Source organism: Mytilus californianus, unplaced genomic scaffold (genome assembly GCF_021869535.1).
Source record: "Mytilus californianus isolate M0D057914Y unplaced genomic scaffold, xbMytCali1.0.p SCAF_3, whole genome shotgun sequence".
Lineage (NCBI taxonomy): Eukaryota > Metazoa > Mollusca > Bivalvia > Mytilida > Mytilidae > Mytilus > Mytilus californianus.
Window position 1 is genome coordinate 127,033,405 of NW_026262679.1, and position 23,423 is coordinate 127,056,827.

The 23,423-nt window shown below is 32.4% G+C and overlaps 1 protein-coding gene across 4 annotated transcripts in view; it reads left to right on the forward strand.

Annotated features, from left to right (window-relative positions):
• The window catches only part of LOC127736143 (protein mono-ADP-ribosyltransferase PARP14-like), a 61,615-nt gene that overhangs the window by 11,732 nt on the left and 26,460 nt on the right, over positions 1 to 23,423 (forward strand). For all 4 annotated transcript variants that reach the window (XM_052246689.1, XM_052246692.1, XM_052246690.1 and 1 more), the window contains exons 3-10: positions 4,613 to 4,867; positions 5,590 to 5,829; positions 7,792 to 9,513; positions 14,985 to 15,419; positions 16,707 to 16,966; positions 18,317 to 18,550; positions 19,770 to 19,991; positions 23,191 to 23,248. In XM_052246689.1, coding sequence (XP_052102649.1) covers positions 4,613 to 4,867; positions 5,590 to 5,829; positions 7,792 to 9,513; positions 14,985 to 15,419; positions 16,707 to 16,966; positions 18,317 to 18,550; positions 19,770 to 19,991; positions 23,191 to 23,248 — 3,426 coding nt within the window. The remainder of the gene's footprint in view (positions 1 to 4,612; positions 4,868 to 5,589; positions 5,830 to 7,791; positions 9,514 to 14,984; positions 15,420 to 16,706; positions 16,967 to 18,316; positions 18,551 to 19,769; positions 19,992 to 23,190; positions 23,249 to 23,423) is intronic.

The window sequence follows — 23,423 nt, forward strand, 5'->3', positions numbered from 1 at the left end:
TCTTAAGTTTTTTAAAATTGGACTCATGTGTATGTTAACAATTTACTGTTACCATTTGGAATGGCTAATGAATGTTTATCAGTTTTTCTCCTTTACTTTACAAACTGACTTTTTACTCAAGCGATCACTATTTTGTAAAATTAGGAAACAGAATACTATTCACTCTTAAATATTTGCAAATAAGTTACATGAATGCCTTAAGTTAATACAGGATTTCTCGTGATCACTTTATCATGTTTATATATATATTTATTTAGAATTCAATATGAAAAATATATAATTTAATTTAAATTTACAAAATTTTAATACAATAACGTTCAAAGTTAGTACTTATAGTCATATATATTATGAATTATCTTTATTTTTACCTGAAAAATGAATGTGCGCAAATGTGATCAAAAACTGTGCACAAACGTAAACTATTTTAATCCCCAAATGTGCACAAATGTAATTCACCCTTACATGCATCAAGGCATACTTAATAAATAACCGGTAGATCTCAAGATTATAATTATAGTCAAGAGCTCAGACATAACTAAGAAATCTAGTGAATGAGAACAGAAGAAAATTGACTCTTCTTATGATAGTGTGTAGCGATTTATTTAAAAGTGAGCACCACATTTTTTAGGTTATTTCGAAATATTACTGTCATTCCTTATAATTTAATTCTAAATTCCATTTTTAAGAAGTAAATCATGAAAAAACGTTGATGACGTCACTGTCACATGACAAAATGATGAGATGATAGACAAAAAACTTTCAGCCAATCAGAAGATGTGTTACATCCCAAATTAAATTATATACGGATAATTAGCATGTTCCAGAGAGGTATAGTCAGCCAGTAGAAAAATAAATTGATGTTGGTACTCCAGAAATTTATTCACATAGCTACATTTTAAACCAATTTTACATCAAGATCCTATAGACTGCTGTACTCATCGTTTGCTATTTAAGGAGGGAAATGATAGATGGAAGTTCAACTTATTTCTATTTCTACTATTTACCACCAGAACGTTTGCCCTTGAATTTATAATTGATAGCCTCTTTGCTAAAACGGGACAAACATTGAAAAGATCTAGTTTTCAGTGTTTTCAGGGGAGGTAATATTTTGTCACTAGATTTACCACTGATAAACAAGTGTTTTTTTTTTGTTACTGACTTAGAGACGTCGAATTATGTATTTGATAGGGATGATAAAAAAGAGTTTACACATTTGGACTTGTTTAAGTCATAAAATGGCAGACTGGTTGAAGTCAATTTATGCTTCATAAAACAGGATAAAAACACTTTATTTTACTTTGTGGCCAAAGTTCATATTTTACAATCGTAAAAACTTTTCTGAGGGTCTGAGCTATCTCCAAGTAATGATCTGAATAAATATTTTTTCCTAACATTTATTTAAGTTTTTTTCGCCTTTAGTGGTTATCAATGGTTGCATAAGAAAGTGAATAAACATTGTCTCTGTTTTTTTTTAGATTCTCACTCTTCATAAGACAAAGCATTACCTAACAATGTTGTTCATGTTGTTGCTTGTCCTTTTTATATTGGTCTAAAAGTAAGCTTTGGGAACTTATCAGCTTGAAGAAGTCAATAAATCGCAATATTTTAGTTAATGTCAAATGATTTTTGCTTAACATTAATTGACTTGTTGAAGTCGTATTTTGTTTAAAATATAACAACTAATGAAACATACAAATTTAGATCACATGAGTCAAAAGCAAACTTACACTTGTTTATGTCTGGACTTTGACTGATAATGAATCATCCTTTACAGAATAGTTTTGGCAAAAAGGGAAAAAAATGTAATGGTTGTATTTAGGGACTAATATACGAAAGTTCAGTATATGTAACACTCCCAAACATGTCCCGATACCCCAAAAGTGTCTTTTTTGCCCAAACGTGTCCCATTTCACATCCCCAAACATGTCTGATAACTGTTATTCGCCAAAACATGTCCACTTTAAATGTCAAAATGTCTAAAAACTTTTAGCAACAATACGTCCTCAGTGACGTCAATAATGTTTACAGCAGTTCAATGATAGGGACATGATTTTAGACTTTGGGTTTTGGTTGGATGATTAAAAAAAAAGCCGCTATCCAATCACATCTAGAGGAAAGGTGTAGTGATGTGTATAGACAAATGTCCAAGACATAATACAACTATCCACAGTAAAAGATGAAATCACTGACTTCTGTTTTCTAATAAACAGACACCAGATAAGAAAAAGAATGGCACAAAAAAAATTTGTTTTTACTTGCACTGGTTTTATTTGAATTTTTTTTATTAATATGATTATTATTGTTTTAAATTTCAAATGGAGGTACTTCACACTTAAGAAATCAAAAACGTTTTCCCAGTACTTCAACTATTGATTAAATGGTCATTTATAAGCATTAGTTTGTTCAATGCTGATAAGTGTTTATATTTAGCATGATTGCAAGTTAATTTGCAACACATAAATTAACTCTTTACTATTGATTGTTTAATGTACAGTGGCAAATATGTCATGCATATTTAGGGCGAACATAAATATTGCAATTAATTATGTAGTTTTGTACAGTTAAATTATTTGTTTACTTAGTGAATTCTTTTGTTCAAAAATAATCCTTAATAATATATGAGGGTATCGCACAGCCTGCTTCCTACAGAAGTGGTGTATTGGCTTTGTTAACAGTTGCTGTTCCATTTTTACAACAACAAAACAAAACTAAGGTTCCTATAGTAGTATCAAATGAATTTGAATTTAACAACATATGGGATTACAAATATGGGTGTTTTTAAAATATGGAAACAATTGAGTGTTCATAAAAGGGAGTCGTTCTGGACTCATTAGGCACGTTTGGGTGTGTTTTTTTTTATAAAAAGGACACGCTTTAGCGCCCTTTAGCAGCTAGACATGTTTTGCAGATGTGACGTCGTATGGACATGTTTGGGGGAATAAGTCACGTTTTGGGGGATGGACATGTTTCTGAGTGTTACATATATATAAACTATTTTTTTATTTCAACCATACCAGGTTACAAGAATGGGCTACTGATGCTTAATGTAACAGCACTAAGCCATAAATGATAAGACGAGCCTTAATTAGTTTAATTTATTTACTAAAGTTTGATTATTATAATGAAGTAAATAAATGATCTCTAAAAACATAAAAATGTACAAGTTAAATGTTTTTTTTATTTTCAGAATTAAAATTTTCATCATGAAAAAAATTGATAAAAAAAATTTGATAATTAACCGGATTTTTGAAGGAAATATCGGTTATTGATTTGGGGATGTACGGCAGGCGGGCGGGCGGGCGGCTGCCAAACAGTGTCTCCTCAATAACATGAAAACGCTTTGACAATTTTTTTTCAAATTTAGATATGTTGTTACCTGTGACTAAATGAAGGTCAAGTTCAATTTTCACGATTTTAGCTTTTCTCCTTTTTGAGTTATCGCCCTTTTTAATATCCAAAAGTGGTATTTTTAATGTGATTGAGTTATTTCTCTTTGAACAGAAATGGTTAATTATATATATAAAGTTTGATTACACTAACATGACTAATTTTCACCTGTTGATAGATAAGAGCATCTGGTAAATGTCTCACACAATTATAATTGGATTGACAGATTTATTTGAAAATTTTCTGTTTTCTAAGTGTTGATGATTATAAGCTATATTGGACTGTGTAAATAAAGTTAGAAATTTACTGTTCATTATTAGACATTTTGAAGGTAATTACAGATAAGTTTTATAGATTTTTAAAAGACATTGTATTAATGATAAATAAAATTTTGAATTTTTTTTTCTTTTCTTTTGAAATTTTATGAAGAATTTTGTGGTAGGTTTGTTTGTTATTGTGTAAAAACTAATTTTCTGAATGCTATATATATTTTTTCTTTTCTTTGGTAAATTGTTTGAAGAATTTTGTGGTAGGTTGGTTTGTTATTCTGTAAAAACTAATTTTCTGAATGCTTTACATATTTTTTTATGAAGTGAACTACTTTAATTAGATAATAATCTATTTTTATTATAGGATATACATTTGTATTTCATTACATTTAAAGTTGTTGACATTGATAAGTTGCAGATCTGTATTAGTTTGTTATAAATGAAAGAAAAATATTTGGAACTATTAATTATATTTGATTATAATTTGAAAATAGATATACATTGTGTTACATCATATCTTATTTTAGAGAATTATTAATCATGAATCATATCTAACTTTAGAGTACTATGTTAAACCATATTTCTGTTCAAAGGGAAATAACTCAAACTTACTCCATGAACCAGTAATGATAAAATCAAAATTTCTTTATAACTATTTTTTTAAGTCATGTGTGTTATGAAGGTAGATGTCACAGTTGACAATGTTATGTGGTATTTTATTTTTGTTGTGTGTGTTAATGTTTAATTTTTACATGATCCTGCTAGGGGTTCAGATTTGCAAATATCATTTTCATTATTAATTAGATAATAATCTATTTAAGATATTCAATCACAATACAAATTCAGAGCTGTTTCGAGCTGTTACTGTTCAGGATTCGACCTCTGCAGGAAAATCCGGTTTGCTGTCACTCGACAGCCTCTTGTTTTAAATAATAAAATTATTGACTATTTCAAAGGTGCAGCCAATATATTGAAAAGGCAGGATGTTCACAAAGTGTCTGGTGTAGAACTAAAAATACATGTGATAGAACAAGAGGCTGACATGGGTAGATTGTTAGAGGAAGAGAAGATATTTGTTACTGGAGTGAAGAATACTACGACTGAGGACTGTTTGAATGACTATATGGAAGTCAAGTCTGGTGCGGAACCTACAAACATTAGTTATGGAGGGGATAAAACTTCTGCTCTCATTACATTTGAAGACAAAGTTGGTAAGTTTTTCGCTCTTTTCCTGTCACTTATAAAGGTGAATACACATATACCTTTCATATCTTGGAAGGCTAATTTTATGGCAGACAGCAACCAACAAAAACTGTTCGATAACACGCATAAACAACCATAAGTTGAAGAAAAACAGGCAATACCATGGCCAAATTCAAAAAGACAAATAAGTCTTCATAAAGTTTTAAAGCTTGACATATTGTTTAGACTCATATCTAATGGTGAAGACTATGTCGCCCATCTAGATGTCTTTTTGTTACTTTTGTTGTTTGGTTACCTTCTCATGACATGCTCCCATTCCTCTTTATTCAGATTTAGAATTTACATAAACAGAGGTAGCACAGACATATTACACCAATAAGAAATCACACAATTGATGCCAGATACTTTTGGTTTGATCAAATGAACATAGTTTTTAGAAAGGTGTGATTATTATAACCCACTTTCACTACATGAAACAAAAGATTTAACTGTTTGATTGATTGATTTTTGGTGTTTAATGCCACTTTCAGTGCTATTGGCTTAATTTGGCTATATCACAGACCTTCAGCAGGAAAACTGGCAATCTTAGTCAATAAAAAAACTTTAAATATGAATAGAAGCAAAAAACTTACAGTAATTGTATTCTAAAATGATTTGTGCTGATTTCATTTTTCAATATTGTGTTATTTTTATATTTCTTATCAACAATGTTTTTCAATATTTTATAAAGATTTTACCAAGCTGAGAAAAGGCTGTCTGACGAAACCACTAGAAGGCAGTACTTTAACAGTTTCAAGGGTACCTGTTACCAGAACTGTACTGGTATCTGGTATAGGTCATGATTCTGGGATAACTAATGATACAGTGAAATATTATTTTGAGAATGAGAGAAGAAGCAATGGACATGAAGATGCTGAGATAGTAGAATTTGACAGTGATACTTGTGTGATTAGATTTCCATCTCCAGCAGGTTTGATATCTTTTATATTTATTTCATAGCCTTTTGAAATATTTTATTACATGAAACTACTTTAAAAGTCAAAAATGTAACTGTGACCTCCCTTTAACCAATAATGAAAAAAAAATCAAATATGTAAATATAATGACATCTAATGGTTATATTTTTACTTTTTCCCTTGACACCTTCTGATATCTTCATAACCTAGAAGCCATTTTTTATCCTCTGATATTTGTTCTAACTTCATGACATACTTTATCCTCGAAATTCTATCGAAAACCATTTTTATATGCCTGTTTACGGGACGTATTATGGTATACCGTTGTCTGTCCATCCGTCGTCAACATGTCGGACAATAACTCAAAATGCTTTAACCAATTTGCATTAAACTTTGGTGAATTGTTTGTATCTATTGACATGAGCTACCTTCCAATTTTTATAAATTTTAGATTTTATGTTTCCGAGTTATGGGGGTTTTATTCATTAAAAAAGGGGAATTTTCCAGTTTTCAAACAATTACTCAAAAAACGCTTTAACCAATTTGCATTAAACTTTGATGAATTGTTTGTATCTATTGACGGGAGATCCCTTTCAATTTTTATAAATTTTAGATTTTACGTTTCCAAGTTATGGGATTTTATTCATTAAAAAAGGGAGATTTCCCATTTTTCTTACAATAACTCAAAAATACTTTGAGTTGTTTTTGTGAAACTTTGGTGAATTGTTTATATATATGGACGTAAGCTCCCTTTTGATTTTTATAAATTTTAGATTTTACGTTTCTGAGTTATGGGATTTTATTCATAAAAAAGGGGGATTTTCCAGTTTTCAGACAATAACTCAAAATTCTTTGAGCAGTTTTTATGAAACTTTGCTGACTGGTTTATATCTATTAAAATAACCTCCCTTTAGTTTTTTATAAATTTCTGATATTACATTGAGGGGTTATGGAACTTTGTTCTTTGAAATGTGACGGCGTATCATGCGCTTATAACGCAGCTCCTTATTTTGATTATAAATTCATTCCTGTTGTCTTTTTGTGTTTAATAACACATTGGCAAATTAGAACAGTACAATCCTTTTTCAATTGAAAGAAAAGACGTCTTAATCATTTGATAGATGTATTAGAAATACAGCTATAGTAACACATCAAGGTGACGTGACATTACATAAAGCAAGATTCATAGTGAACATAAGAAGGAAATAAACTGACAACGCCATGGCTAAAAAAGAAAAAGACAAACAAACAAACAATAGTACACAAAACACAACATAGAAAACTAAAGACCGAGCAACACAGACCCAACCAAAAATGTGGGTGATCTCAGGTGCTCCGGAAGGGTAAGCAGATCCTGCTCCAAATGTGGCAACCTGGAAATTCTGGTTTGATAAAATTTCATTTAGTTGTGATTTGAACAGTTTAGAACTCTTGGAATAACTAAATTTAGATTTATTTTGAACAAAACATGAGATCATCAATGCTTCAGATGGAATCAGAAAGGATTTTACTCTATCATTTTGAAAATTGGAAGTAAATTTCTTGGGAAGGATGTAGTATAAAAATAAAAGTAAATGTTCAAGTTGCTAAAATATCTGTGTCATAGAATTAAAACTTTTAATTTTTTAAATCTCAATTGTCAATAGCCTTTTCTTATAAGTTTTTCAATAATGAAGTAAATCTTATGAATTTGATGAATATAGGATCTTGTCAGGTGAAATTTCAATGTATAGAAAACTATGTCTCTAAAATATTGAGTAAAAAGTGATTGCCTATTTCCTGCGCTCACAGGGTTTTATTTCATTTCATGTTGCTGTAAGGATAACACTTAGTTGATTTGATTCAAATCATTTTCAAAAATTTTAAATAATGTATATCCACAACAAAATTTTGTTTAATTTTATTTTAAACTAAGATAACTTTTGATGCTATTGAATATTTTTATTGTAATTATAATTTTTTTTATATTTTTTTAGTGGCTAGAAGGGTATGTGACAAAACTCAGAAAATTGGCAATAGAAGTTTGGAGGTTTGCCTATTTTATGAATTTCTTGGAAAGCCAGGGAAAGTACAAGAAATTCCAGAACCAGAAATTATCTCAGCAGATTTAAACATTTTGAAGTTCATAAAAAATTTACCAAGCATGAAGGAAGATTTTGAAAAGAAATTAGAGGCATTATATGGACACATTGAATGGCCAGAAGATATGGAGAATGATGAAGTTAAGATCATATGTGACCTGGATTTGTCAACATCTGAAGGACAGAAAGCCGTAGAATCATGGCAGACAGACATCAACAATTGTACTGAGAAATATATATCAACATTGACAACGATGAGAATAACGACCTTACCAGAGGCTTGGGGCGAGGTTGTGAAAGGATTACGAACTTTGATCATTACTGATCCGGAAAAGGCTTATGTTATTTTGGAAAAAGAAAGTCATGATATTTTGATGGTCGGTGACAGAAATATCATTAAAGAATTGTATCAGGATATACAAAAAATTGTGTCCCGTTCAGAGGGGAGAAGTTCACAGACAACACCAACTAAAGTTCTTTCATTTAAAAAATACAAGTTACAGTTACTGTGGCTATTGAAATATTTTGATGTAGTTCTGAAAAAATATCCCGGATTAGAGGCAAAGTGTAATCTGGATACAAGAGAGGTAACTCTGTCTGGGAATGTTGAATCCATGCAATCTGCTGAATTATTTTTGCGTGAAACCACAAACTCCTTTGTGGTAAAGACTTTCAAGATGAGCAAACAAAAAAAGGACCTGCTATTCAAAAAAGGGGCAAGGGAAGTTTGGTACCAGGAAGCCAAAACTAAGCAGATAATAGCTACCTGGAATATAGATCGTGGTCATGTGTGTGAAATGTATGCAGACTCCAAAAAAGATGCTGAAAGGGCAATAATATGCATTGAAGATCTATTTTTAGAGGATGAATTTGTGGTGGATGAAAATTATGAAGATTTTATTCAATCTTCTCAATGGACGGAGCTTCAAGATAGACTAGCAGAACGAGACGAGAACTGCTTCTGTATTAGAACAGATCGTGGAAGGATTCAGTTAGCTGCAACAAAGTATATCTTCCAAGGAATCAAGTTAGATATGGAGAAAGAAATAGATGAGTTTACAAAACTTCATTGTAGGCACACAAAAATAGTAAACTGTGATAAAGGTATTCATCTTTATCTTCGACATAACCATCAGAAAGAAATACAGAAAATTGAAAAAAGTTTGAAAAGCATGGATGTCAAAATTACTTCAGACAATCAAAATTATTCTTATGAAATAAAGGGAAATAAAACAGGAGTTACCCTCGCAAGCAATAAACTGGAAGCCTTGATGAAAACTATTCATTCAGACAAACACAAACTCCATTCCTATGGAATAAGAGAGTACTTTTTATCATCACCAGGCAAAAAAGAAACTGTAGACATAGGTAAAAAACATTCTTCTGTAGTACTCCAAGAGACTGATTATTCAGAAGAAAAAGCCAGGAGAGCTGAGAAAGGTGGGGAATTGAGGTTGTCTGCACCAGGTGTTAAGAGAGTGTTTATGCATGACGAGGTGCATAAGATTTACCTTGTGGAAGGAGATATTACACAGCTAGAAGTAGATGCTATAGTTAATGCTGCTAACAATGATATGGACCATTGTGGAGGCTTGGCTAAAGCTATTGCAGATGCAGGTAATGCATTCTTTTTATGAATCATTAGAGTTTCTCAGTCTGATTAAGCATTTAACCAAATAATGTAACAGAACTTTGTTACCAGTCATTATTGATTAAGGTTTAGGTGTATCAGTCAATGATTAGCTAGTCAAATAATTTGTCAGTCAAACAAGATGTCCATGAATGACTATCATAGATTTCTTAGTCAAATGCTGGCTAACAAAACTAGGTTTTTCAGTAAGTGATTGCCTAGTCAAAAGATTTATGTCAATCTTCGCCTAATCAAAGATTTCTTGGTTTATATTTTTGTTGAGCCTGCGACTTCTGTTGCAGAAAGCTCGACATAGGGATAGTGATTCTGTGACGGCAACCTTAACTAATTACTTAAAAGCTTTATATTTTAGAAGGTGGAAGACTGGGATGCTTCATACTTTGTATATATAGATGTCTATGTTATGAAGTTTCTGTCTGTCATATGTCCATTGTCTTTGACCTCATTTTCATGGTTCAGTGACTACTTGAAAAAAAAGTTAAGAATCTTTGTAATCTTAATTTCTCTCTTATTATGAGTAAAAGGATAACTATATTTCGTATGTGCATACCTTGCAAGGTCCTCGTGCCTGTCAGACAGTTTTCATCTGACCTCAATCTCATTTCATGGAACAGTGAATAAGGTTAAGTTTTCGTGGTCAAGTCCATATCTCAGATACTATAAGCAATAGGTCGACTATATTTTGTATATGGAATGATTGTAAGGTGTACATGTCCAACTGGCAGTTGTCATCTGAACTTGACCTCATTTTCATGGTTCAATGGTTTAAGTTAAGTTTTTGTTTTTTGGTCTTTTTTCTAATACTATATGCAATAGGTCAACTATATTTGGTGTAAGGAAATATTTTACGATGTACATGTTTGTCTGGTAGGTTTTATTTAACCTTGACCCATACCTGTCAATTGACCCGTATCCTGCAGGTCACACCCGAGAATTTCACCCCATACCTGGGATTTTCAAATACCCCCCGGGTCGTTAAATAACCCGTGAATTAGAAAGTGACCCGGATTCTTGAGCCTTTAGACTGATTTCATAAGTGATTTTCCTTTGAAATACCGGCAAATTTGTAATCCTTCCTGGACAGGAGGTTCAAATAGCTGTGTTAACTGTCAAATTAAGTGAACCATTAAGTGCATGGCTTCAGTTGACAGCTTTGGTGTCAAACACACTGTTAATTAACACCAATTACCTTAGGGTAAGTTCATAGATAATTTGATGATTTCAAAGTTGTTTGACAATAAATTTGAGTTACTACCCCTTTTTTGTCACCTTTCACAATATACACTTTAATTTTATGTTTTTTAGCTCACCGGAGTCCGAAGGGCCCCATGTGAGCTTATGCCATCACTTGGCATCCGTCGTCTGTCGTCGTCGTAAACAATTCAAGAATCTTCTCCTCTGAAACTACTGGGCCAAATACCTTCAACTTTTGTTCCTTAGTGTATATAGTTTATAAATTGTATATATAGTTTATAAATTGTATCAGAAGTTTTGATCCATCAATAAACATGGCCACCATGGCTAAAAATAGAACATAGGGGTCAAATGCAGTTTTTGGCTTATATCTCAAAAACTACAGCAGTTAGAGCAAAAGTGAAATGGAGTTTAAGTGATAAATGGGTCATGATCTATCTGTCATGAAATTTTCAGATGAGTTCGACAACCCATTGGGTTACTGTTGGAAATAGTTTATTTTTATTAAATTTTACTGTTTTTGGTTATTTTCTTTAATATTATAATAGATAGAGAGAAAGTATAAATGGCAATAAATGTTCAGCTAAGTAAGATCTACAAATAAGTCAAAATGATCAAAATAGTCAATTGACCCCTTGAGGAGTTATTGCCCTTAAAACATTTTTTGTGAAAGTCCAATTACATTTTCAAAAATCTTCTTCTCTGAAACCATGGAAACTACTTGGCCAAATACTTAAAAACTTTAATTGAATATTCCTTAAGGTATGTAGTTTATAGATTGTATTCAGGGATTTGATCCATTCAAAAACATGGCAGCAGTTTCTAAAAATAGATCATAGGGGTCAAATGAAGTTTTTGGCTTTCATCTCAAAAACTAAAGCAATAAGAGCAAAACTGACATAGGTGAAAGTGTTAAACAGGTTTAGATCTACCTGTCAAGTAATCTTCAGACCAATAGGACAACTTATTGTTGGGTTACTGTCCAGAAATAGTTAATTTTAAGGAAATTTTACAGTTTTGGGTTATGTATTATCTTTAATATAATTATAGAAAGAGAGAAGAATTGAATGCAAATACATATCAGAATATGACTTTCTTTTATTTTTATACGACCGCAAAAAAATTTTTGTGGTCGTATATTGGTATGACGTTGGCGTCGTCGGTGTCGTCGTCGTCGTCGTCAGAAGACGCATTAGTTTTCGCACTCTAACTTTAGTTTAAGTGAATGGATCTCTATGAAATTTTACCATAAGGTTCAATACCACAAAAGGAAGGTGGGGATTGATTTTGGGGGTTATGGTACCAACAGTTAAGGAATTAGGGGCCAAAAAGGGGCCAAAAATAAGCATTTTCTAGTTTCCAGACAATAACTGTGGAACGGTGTATGGATCTCTCTGAAATTATACTACAAGTTTCCATACCACAAAGGGATGGTTAGGATTTGCTTTGGGGGGTTATTGCTCAAACCGTTTAAGAATTAGGGGCAAAAAAGGGGGAAAAACAAGGTTGTCCTCATTAATGGACAAATACTTTAGTACAAAACATAATTTAAAGCAGTGTAAGGGAGATAAATCAAATACATCATTGAAATTATCTCCCTTACACTGCTTTTAAATTATGTATATAGTAATGGTTAATGAACAATTAAGATAATTTAAAACAGTGTAAGGGAGGTAATCCAAATACAACGTTTTGGTTACTTCCCTTACACTGCTTTTAAATTATGTTTAAAGAAATGCATATTTATAAAGGAAGACCAGTATGGCGCATTAGATTTGTAAAATCTTTGACCACATTTATTTATTTGTTATGCTGAATCTAACCGTGTATTTAGATTTTTAATTTTGGGTCCAGTTTTCAAATTGGTCTACATTAAGGTCCAAAGGTTCCAAAATTAAACTTTGTTTGATTTTAACAAAAATTGAATATATGGGGTTCTTTGATATGCTGAATCTAAACATGTATTTAGATTTTTGATTTTTGGCCCAGTTTTCAAGTTGGTCCAAATTGGGGTCAAAAATTAAATTTTGTTTGATTTCAACAAAAATTGAATATATGGGGTTCTTTGATATGCTGAATCTAACCATGTATTTAGATTTTTTATTTGTGGACCTCGCTATCAAATTGGTTCATATTGAGGTCAAAAGGGTCCAAAATTAAAGTTAGTTTGATTTAAACAAAAATTGAATTTTTGGGGTTCTTTGATATGCTGAATCTAAACATGTGTTTAGATTTTTGATTATGGGCCCAGTTTTCAAGTTGGTCCAAGTTGGGGTCCAAAATAAAACTTTGTTTGATTTCAACAAAAATTGAATATATGGGGTTCTTTGATATGCTGAATCTAAACATGTATTTAGATTTTAGATTTTTGGCCCAGTTTTCAAGTTGGTCCAAATTGGGGTCCAAAATTAAACTTTGTTTGATTTCAACAAAAATTGAATATATGGGGTTTCGTTGATATGCTGAATCTTACCATGTATTTAGATTTTTATTTGTGGGCCCGCTATCAAATTGGTTCATATTGAGGTCAAAAGGGTCTAAAATTAAACTTTGTTTGATTTCATCAAAAATTTAATTATTGGGGTTCTTTGATATGCCAAATCTAACCGTGTATTTAGATTTTTAATTTTGGGTCCCGTTTTTTAAATTGGTCTACATTAAGGTCCAAAGGGTCCAAAATTAAACTTAGTTTGATTTTAACAAAAATTGAATTCTTGGGGTTATTTGATATGCTGAATCTAAACATGTGTTTAGATTTTTGATTATGGGCCCAGTTTTCAAGTTGGTCCAAGTTGGGGTCCAAAATTAAACTTTTGTTTGATTTCAACAAAAATTATTTTTTTTTATCTCTACTTCATTTAAATGCTTAATTATTTTATTACATTCCAATATCAACAATCTTTGAGCATTTACTGACTGTGCAAGACCCTCATGGGTAGTCAAGGTCGTTAAAAACCACCCTCATCACTGAGAAGATGCACATAATGTGAAACAAGTAGCTAGAGAATTGATATAATGCTATGAATGAAACAAGGAGAGGGGGTATGGCTTGGCTTGAATTGATAAAGCATAACACATTAAAATTTCAATGGTTTAATTTGCAATGAAAAAATAAAATTAAAGCCTTAAATTATTTTCGGTTAATACTTCATCATGTGAACATATTTTGAAAACTGTTCGATTTGAAATATAAAGAAATATCCCCTAAATCATGTAAATACTTAAATTCAGCTGAAAAAAAGTTCATACGCCTTATGACCTGAGATTTTCTTCTTCAATGCAGGTCATGACCTGCATTTTCATTTTCATAGGTTGACAGGTATGCTTTGATCTAATTTTCACTATTCATTGCTCAGTGTTAAGTTTTATGTTATTGTTCACTTTTCTTAAACTATAAGCAATAGGTCAATTATATTTGGTGTATGGAATGATTGTAAGGTGTATATGTCTGTCTGGCTGTTATCATCTGACCTTGACTTCATTTTCATGGTTCATTAGTCAATGTGAAGTTTTCATGGTTAAGTTTGTTTCTTAGATGCTATAAGCAATATGTCAACTATATTTAATGCATTGATTGATTATAATGTGTACATGTCTGTCTGGCATGGTTCATCTGACCTTGACCTCATTTTCATATTTCATTGGTTAATGTTAAGTTTTCTTGGTTAAGTTCGTTTTTAAGAAACTATAAGCAATAGGTCAACTATATTTGGTGTATGGAATGATTGTAAGGTGTACATGTATTGCTGGTTTGATTTATCTGACCTTGACCTCATTTTCTTAGATCATGTTAAGTTTATGTGTTATTTGTAGTAAAGCTTTATATTTAAGACTATCAACATAAAATCAATGGTCAGTAAAGCAGGTAAGACATTTCAGCGTGTGCACTGTTGTTGTGATATCCATTAGTCTTTGGTGGGTTAAGTTGTCTCACTGGGCATATGATGATCTAATGTTTATATGGTAAATGTTGGCTGTGAAGATGTTTATTAAAGAGAGACTCATTTGACAAAAATATTTATATACATATGCAGGCTTTTTTTTCTTGAAATTGATACCCGTGAATTCACAGTATAACAAGCGTTTCGTTGAACTGTTTTTCCATGTATATTATTGAGTGATGCATTATTTATTCAATTTGGATGTTCTGCAAGATCTACATTATTACATCTAAAATATTTCTCCCTTTTATTAGATCTTGTTTGTTTCTTGCTTTATATGTATTTTTTTTTAATATTTACAGCTGGAAAAACAGTGCAAGATGAATGCCATGAATACACAAAAAAACATGGTCAGGTACATGATGGTGATGCAATCTACTCCAAACCTGGTAAATTACCGTGTAAGATGATTATCCATGCAGTAGGTCCTGTCTGGAAAGGTGGACACCAAGGGGAAAAACTCTTACTCAAGGCAGCTGTATTACAATGCTTGGCGTTGACGGAGCAGAGACATTACAAGACAGTCGCCATTCCTGCGTTGAGTGGAGGAATATTTGGTTACCCCCTGGAAAAGTGTACCATCACTATTGTTGAGACTATTAAGGAATACTTTGATCAGAATGGCAGCACGACAACTGTTACTGGAGTATATCTATGTGATATCAGTGGGGAAACAATTAAGCTATTCCAGGATGCATTACAGGATGCTTATAGCAATGAAAAAAGTACGGAAAGAGGTAACTGAAAGTTCAGCATTTGACCTTGATAGCCCTAAACATTTCAGACGAGGAGAAGTTTAAATGAATCTTCTACCCAAACTCATTACTGGAATCTGATTTCAACAGTCATTTCATAAGTCAAAAGACATAATGAAAGATGAAAGAATAATTGTAGGTTTTTTTTGTCTCATTTTTATACGCCCGTCAAAATTTTGACGGGACGTATTATGGTATACAAATGTCGGCTGGCTGTCTGTCTGTCTGTCTGTCTGTCTGTCGGCTGTCTGTCTGTCTGTCTGTCTGTCTGTCTGTCTGTCTGTCTGTCCGTCTGTCCGTCTGACCGGGGGTGTTTTTTTCACATGTCGCGCCGTATCTCAAAAACGATTTATGATTATTGCTTAAAACTTTACACACTTCTTAGTTATATTAATCTAAAGATCTGTATACTTTTTGGTGATGATTCAAAATTTTATTTTAGAGTTATTGAGTTTTTTGTAAAAAAAGGGGGGGGGGGTGTTTCACATGTCGCGCCGTATCTCAGAAACGATTTATGATTATTGCATAAAACCTCACACACAAGACGACGGGCGTATCATGCGCTCCTGGCGCAGCTGTTTATTGGGATGCTATCACAGGATATCAAATCTAGATACAATTATTTGGTCAAATATCTCAAGTAATAACCATAATTCTTACATGAAATAAAGCATTTACACATTGCAAAACTGACTTTAAAAGCAAGACAGTAAATGTAGTACAGTACAGGTACTAATTAGGAGAAATATATTTATAAAAATAATAATTTTATGTAGATTTCCTCCATTCCTGATAAAAGTCTTTAAATACGATATGAAATATAAAAGAATACTGTAAAATCAGAAGTTAAACTTTCATACACATGTGTGTTGGTATTTCTTTTTCACAGTATAATCGAAAAGTGATATGAATTCCAATGTTAAAGTAATATTTGAATGTAGTACTTTGAGAGAGAAACATATTTGTTACTACTAGTGTTTTTTGTTGAATTGTTACAATAATTGAAAACAATATACTATGATTAGTTACTATAACTGACACAAAAATAGTACATGTTATAGTTACTGTGGATTCATTAATATTCGTTGGATACCAATTTTTGTGGATTTTCGTGGGAACAGGGGAACCACAAATTTAAATGCTCAACGAATTACAAATTTTCTAAATGAATGTATGCACACTTTGTCAATCCACGAAAATTGGTACCCACGAAAATAAATGAATCCACAGTATTAAAATTAAGATATAATATGCATTATAATTTTTCAGGCAAGCATCTGTATTCAGATGTACAACAACCCCTTAAATATCCTAGTCATGATTCTGAGTCAGATTTACAACCAATCAGATATCCAGATATTCAAGCTGATGATGCTCCAAGCAGTCCACTCCTCTACCCAAATTCAGGGGAGGCAACTTCTGATTCCCCTTCCGACAGGTCAAACCATCATACCGCGTCCAGAGATACTTCCTCAGGATCTGATGGTGATTTCATAAAGGTTGTCAAAGGTCTGCTCACAGAGAGAAAGGTAAGTTCAGTTAATAACCAGAGGTTCTGGCTCACTGCTAGGCAGATCATGTGATTATTTATTGTGTTTAAGAACAGTGCATTATGGGCATGAATAAAATGTTTGTTTGTAAATTTTTCTAAAGTTCATGCAATAACTTAGCTATCATAAGTTTAGAATCTTTTAATACAGCAATCAAAGTAATTTACCTGGTACATTGTTAATGAACTGTCAATTTATGACTCCATTTTTTTTTTTATTATTATTATTTTCAAATGTGCAGTACTATTACTTTAGTTCTAACAGAAACATATACCGGGTATTACAAGATTGGCTGCTCTATTTTATGGCCCTATAATCTATTGAAATACTATTCCTATCTTATTATTTTCTGACTACTTTTTCTTGTACAAACATATTCCTTATCTTTTCAATTTTTTAAGGATATGATTTTTCAAAAAAGTTTTAAAGAGGTTACAATTATCAACAAGTTACAAGAGATGTTTGACATTATAAGATTTGGCATAGCAATGCCAATTTCTTGTATTGAACTCCTCTGGTTCTTATCAGCACTAAAAGTTGGTCAAACGAATCTTTCCACAACTGATCCAACCAGTGGGGAGAAACCACAGACTTATTATATATACTGTATAGATGAAAATTTGATGCAATGTTATTTTTGCAAATTGAATGAAATTTCTGGTTGTCATGGTTGTTCTTACTTTTTTTCTTACTTTTATTTTCTGTATTTTTTCTTTGTTTGTTCTTATATTCACATAAATCTGCTGAAATGACTGAACTGAGATGTAAGGTGAAAGTCTGATTTTAGTATGTTTTGGTTAACAGTTATCAATTTATCTTATACATATGGGATAAGATCAAGGAATTATTGTGAGTTCTAAAGAAAAAAAATGAACAATTCTTGGTAAGGGACAACACACAAAAAGATCGTTGTCAGAAAAAATACTTAATTCACATAGATTTTTCATTTTTCCTTACCATTCCTCTTTAACAATATTGATTTAAGTGATGTGCATAATTCATAATCTGATGCATCAAAAATAACACTGTGAAACATTTTAATAGTTTATGAAAATACTTGAACCCACCATGCCCATGTACACCAAAACAGTCTGTGTTTATCTGTATAAGATGTCATGTCATTGGAATTACATATCAATAATGAACTTGAACACCATCCATAGATACTTTGGCCCGATACTCTTTAGTCCGAAATTACTATCGGATATGATTTGCTTAAAAGGTTTGAACATATGTAAGACGGAGCTTTCTATACACATGTCATCAACCTGAAAATAGATGTCCGATATGTATCTTTACCATGATTTCTTAAAACTTATTTGGTTTCAGGTTGATGTTATTGTTAACTCAGTGAGTCATAATCTAGATCTGTCTCGTGGCAGATTGTCAAAATCTATACTGGTAGCTGCTGGAGACATAATACAAACAGAGATATACCAGTACATAGGTACATTCCAACCTTTCCAGAATGTGGCAGTAACATCAGGTGGAAATATGCCCTGTAAAAATATAGTCCATGGTATGTTAGCTCCCTTTGATGGTTTGGACTCCAAAAGTGTCAAGGTAAGAATATTATAGTCCTTGGTGTATTAGCTCCTTTGTATGGTTTAGACATCATTTGTGTCAAGGTTAGAATATAGTCCATTGTGTGTTAGCTCCCTTCAATGGTTTGGACAGCAAAAGTGTCAAGGTAAGACTATAGTTCATTGTGTGTTAGCTCCCTTTAATGGTTTGGACAGCATATGTGTCAAGTTGAGAATATAGTCTATGGTGTATTAGCTCCCTTTGATGGTTTGGACAGCATAAGTGTCAAGGTAAGAATATAGTCTATGGTGTGTTAGCCTCCTTTGATAATTCAGATACCATAAGTGTCAAGGTAAGAATATAGTCTATGGTGTATTAGCTCCCTTTGATGGTTCAGATACCATAAGTGTCAAGGTGAGAATATAGTCTATGGTGTGTTAGCCCCCTTTGGTGGTTTGGAGAGCATAAGTGTAAAAATAAGAGTATAGTCCATGGTGTGTTAGCTCCCTTTAATGGTTTGGACAGCATAAGTGTCAAGGTAAGAGTATAGTCCATGGTGTGTTAGCTCCCTTTAATGGTTCGAATACCATATAAGGTGTTAGTATTTTTGCTTATTTTGGCGGATAAATGAAAATTGCAATAATAAATCTGCAATAATTTTGGTAAGTAAATAACAGTATTGGTATTATTGTAATATAAATTACGACAAAAATATGTTTAATCAATGGTCCAAGTCATTCGGTCATAATTTAATCTGACATAATCATGATAATTATTTGAATGATTGCCATTTTTTAATTGACTATCACTAATGTGATTGTTAATATATTTTTATTCATTTATTTATAAATTTTAGGGGAGGAAGTACTCAGTTAGGTGACATATGTAATTTTTTTTCCGAAAAATTTCACATGCATTCTGCAAGGACTTTTTTTTTTAAATGTGCACTGAATGAATTTGATGGTTGTTGGGAAAACAGTTTCCTCATATACGTATGAATTTTAATTTAACTGTTTTATATTAATTTGATACATTTAACAAAAAATTCCCCATCATCCATGATATTTTTATTGATGAACCAATCAGGATCATGTTTTGTCATTTCTTCAGTGTCATTAATCTTAAACACAGTTCTTCTTCCATGTACTGCCCACATTCAACATGATGAATATTCTGTTTATTTTGGCCTTCTGAATGCACTTTATGTTCACAAATATGACGGAAAAGTATTAACTTTTTTAATTGATTTTCATTGTAGATACTTCAGATATTCATAGGCATGTGTATGAAATCAGCATCTGACCATAAGATGACATCGATTGCTTTTCCTGCTATCGGTACAGGAGTACTTAATTTTCCTGTTGACATAGTTGCCAAGACAATGTTTGAGATAGTACTTTTGTACAGAAAAAAGGTCCCTGATACCAGTATAAAGACTGTAGAATTTGTTATCTATCCTGAAGATACTGCTGCAGTTAGGGTATGTATTGTTTGTTATCTATCCTGAAGATACTGCTGCAGTAAGGGTATGCACTGTTTGTTATTTATCCTAAAGATACTGCTGCAGTAAGGGTATGTACTGTTTGCTATCTATCCTGAAGATACTGCTGCGGTTAGGGTATGTATTGTTTGTTATCTAACCTGAAGATACTGCTACAGTTAGGGTATGTATTGTTTGTTATCTATCCTGAAGATACTGCTGCGGTTAGGGTATGTATTGTTTGTTTTCTATCCTGAAGATACGGCTACAGTTAGGGTATGTATCGTTTGTTATCTATCCTGAAGATACTGCTGCGGTTAGGGTATGTATTGTTTGTTATCTATCCTGAAGATACTGCTGCGGTTAGGGTATGTATTGTTTGTTATCTATCCTGAAGATACTGCTGCGGTTAGGGTATGTACTGTTTGTTATCTATCCTGAAGATACTGCTGCGGTTAGGGTATGTACTGTTTGTTATCTATCCTGAAGATACTGCTGCGGTTAGGGTATGTACTGTTTGTTATCTATCCTGAAGATACTGCTGCGGTTAGGGTATGTACTGTTTGTTATCTATCCTGAAGATACTGCTGCGGTTAGGGTATATATTGTTTGAATAGAAAAAAAATATAGTTACTGAGACAAAGGTAGAAACTAAATTCTGAGGTCTTTACAGTTGCAAAGTTTTTTCATTCTTAATGTCAGTCAATAGACAAAGTTTCAAGCAAAGTTTTGGTTCAAAATTTGTTCATGTAGTACATAGATATAAGAAGATGTGGTATGAGTGCCAATGAGACAACTCTCCATCCAAGTCACAATTTGTAAAAGTAAACCATTATAGGTCAAAGTACGGTCTTCAACACGGAGCCTTGGCTCAAACAGCACAGCAAGCTTTAAAGGGCATTTTTATTGCCTTTTTTATACGCCCGTTTACGGGACGTATTATGGTATACTGTTGTCCGTCTGTCCGTCCGTCTGTCCGTCCGTCTGTCCGTCGTCAACATGTCAGACATTAACTCAAAAATGCTTTAACCAATTTGCAAGAAATTTTGGTAAATTGTTTATATCTATTGGCATGAGCTCCCTTTTGATTTTTATAAATTTTAGATTTTACGTTTCCGAGTTACAGGGTTTTATTCATAAAAAAGGGGGGATTTTCCAGTTTTCGGACAAAAACTCAAAAATGCTTTCAGCAATTCTTATGAAACTTTGGTGAATTGTTTGTATGTATTGATGCAAGCGCCCTTTAGAATTTTATAAATTTAACATTTTACATTTCTGAGTTATGGGGTTTATTCATTAAAAAAAGGGGTGATTTTCCATTTTTCGGACAATAACTCAAAAATGCTGTCACCAATTCTCCTGAAACTTTGGTGAATTGTTTATATCTATTGATGTAAGCTCCCTTTTTATTTTCATAAATTTCTAATATGACATTGAGAATTAATTGAACTTTATTTGTTTATAGTCTGACAACAGATTTACTAAGTATTGCACAACAGCAAGAAATCTTTAATTGAATATAAATTCAATTCATATAACCAATTTCAAGTTCTTTGACTACATTTATTCAGAAACCTATAATATGTCAAATATTTAATTACAATCCAAATTCAGACCTGAATCAAGCTTGAATATTGTGTCCATTTTTGCCCCAACTGTTCAGGGTTGGACCTCTGCGGGCGTATCTAGCTGCGCTCAGCGAAGCAGTTTATCAACTTTACTTCTTATTGTATGTTTTAATACAAAGGTCTTTATAATACTCTTTTTTACTTTTGTTGTTTGAAGTAAGCCCTCTGACCTGAAACAAATGATAGACTTTGAACCAGTACTTTGCTAGTTCTATTTGCTATTTATTGTCTTCACTTGAATATGTTTCTTCAAAGACATGTGTAGGGTCATCAATGGCTGAGGGATCTAAGTAGTTCAACCACTGTATCACTAGCCTGTCAACACTCATGAGGTTGTGAGTTTAAACACTGCATGAGGCAGTTCAACTCCAATCTTAATTAACTAGAATTGTCAGTTTTCCTGCCGATGGATGGTGATTCTTTGCAAGCACTACAGCTTCCTCCACCAATAAAAACTGACTACCATGGAATAGCCAATAGTGCTGAAAGTGGTGTTAAACACCAGTCAATCATTTAAAGACGTATTTAGTAGCTAACAATAAACATAAAAAAAAAATACCATGAAAAGGGTCATTTTTATGCCCCCGCTGTAGCATGGGGCATTAAGTTTTACCCTTGTACGTCTGTCTGTCTGTCTGTACATCCCAAAATTGGTTTCCGTTCTCTAACTTTAGTTTGCCTCAACCTATTGTTATGAAACTTATACACAATGCTTTATTACCACAAAACACAGATCAGGTTTGAATTTTGGTGGTGTCATTATACCGTTCTAGAGTTTTGCCCCTTTACATATATAATAATATTGCTGAATTTTTCGTTTCGGTTCTCTAACTTTAATTTGCCTCAACCAAATGTTATTAAACTTATACACAATGCTTATTACCACAAAACACAGATCATGATTGAATTTTAGTGGCGTCACTTTTATTGTTCTGGAGTTATGCCCCTTTACAAGTGGAAAAATTGCTGAATTTTTCGCTTCCATTCTCTAACTTTCAAATGTTACGAAACTTATACACAATGCTAATTACCACAAAACACAGATCAAGATTGAATTTTGGTGGTGGAACTTTTACCGTTCTAGATTTATGCCCCTTTACAAATGGAAAAATTGCTGAAATATTCGCTTCTATTCTCTAACTTTATTTTGCCTCAACCAAATGTTATGAAACTTATGCACAATGCTAATTACCACAAAACACAGGTAAAGTTCGAATTTTGGTGGCATCACTTTTATGTTATAGAGTAATGCCCCTTTACAAAGGAAAAATTGCTGAATTTTTCGTTTCCGTTCTCTAAAGTTTGCCCCAACTAAATGTTTTGAAACTTATAAACAATGCTTATTACCACAAAACTCAGATCAAGTACAAATTTGGGTAGCGTCACTTTTACAGTTCTTGAGTTATGTCCCTTTATAATTTTATATGCAAGTGGGGGCATCATCTGTGTCCCATGGACACATTCCCCATTTATTTCAATAAAATTTGGACAATGGTTATATCCATATTTTGAACAGATATAATATATTGATTGACACATTACATAATTATATATATACATGTATTTTGTAGGCTTTTGAGGATGAGCAAAGAAAAGTGCTTCATAAAACCAGTGGCCAATTGAATACAGGTACAAATAAATATAATTTAGTGGCTTTAGTAAAATGTTGATGTAAAAGTGCATCATGAAGTACAATGTTGATGTACACAGTAGAAGTGCATCATGAAGTACAATGTTGATGTACACAGTAGAAGTGCATCATGAAGTACAATGTTGATGTACACAGTAGAAGTGCATCATGAAG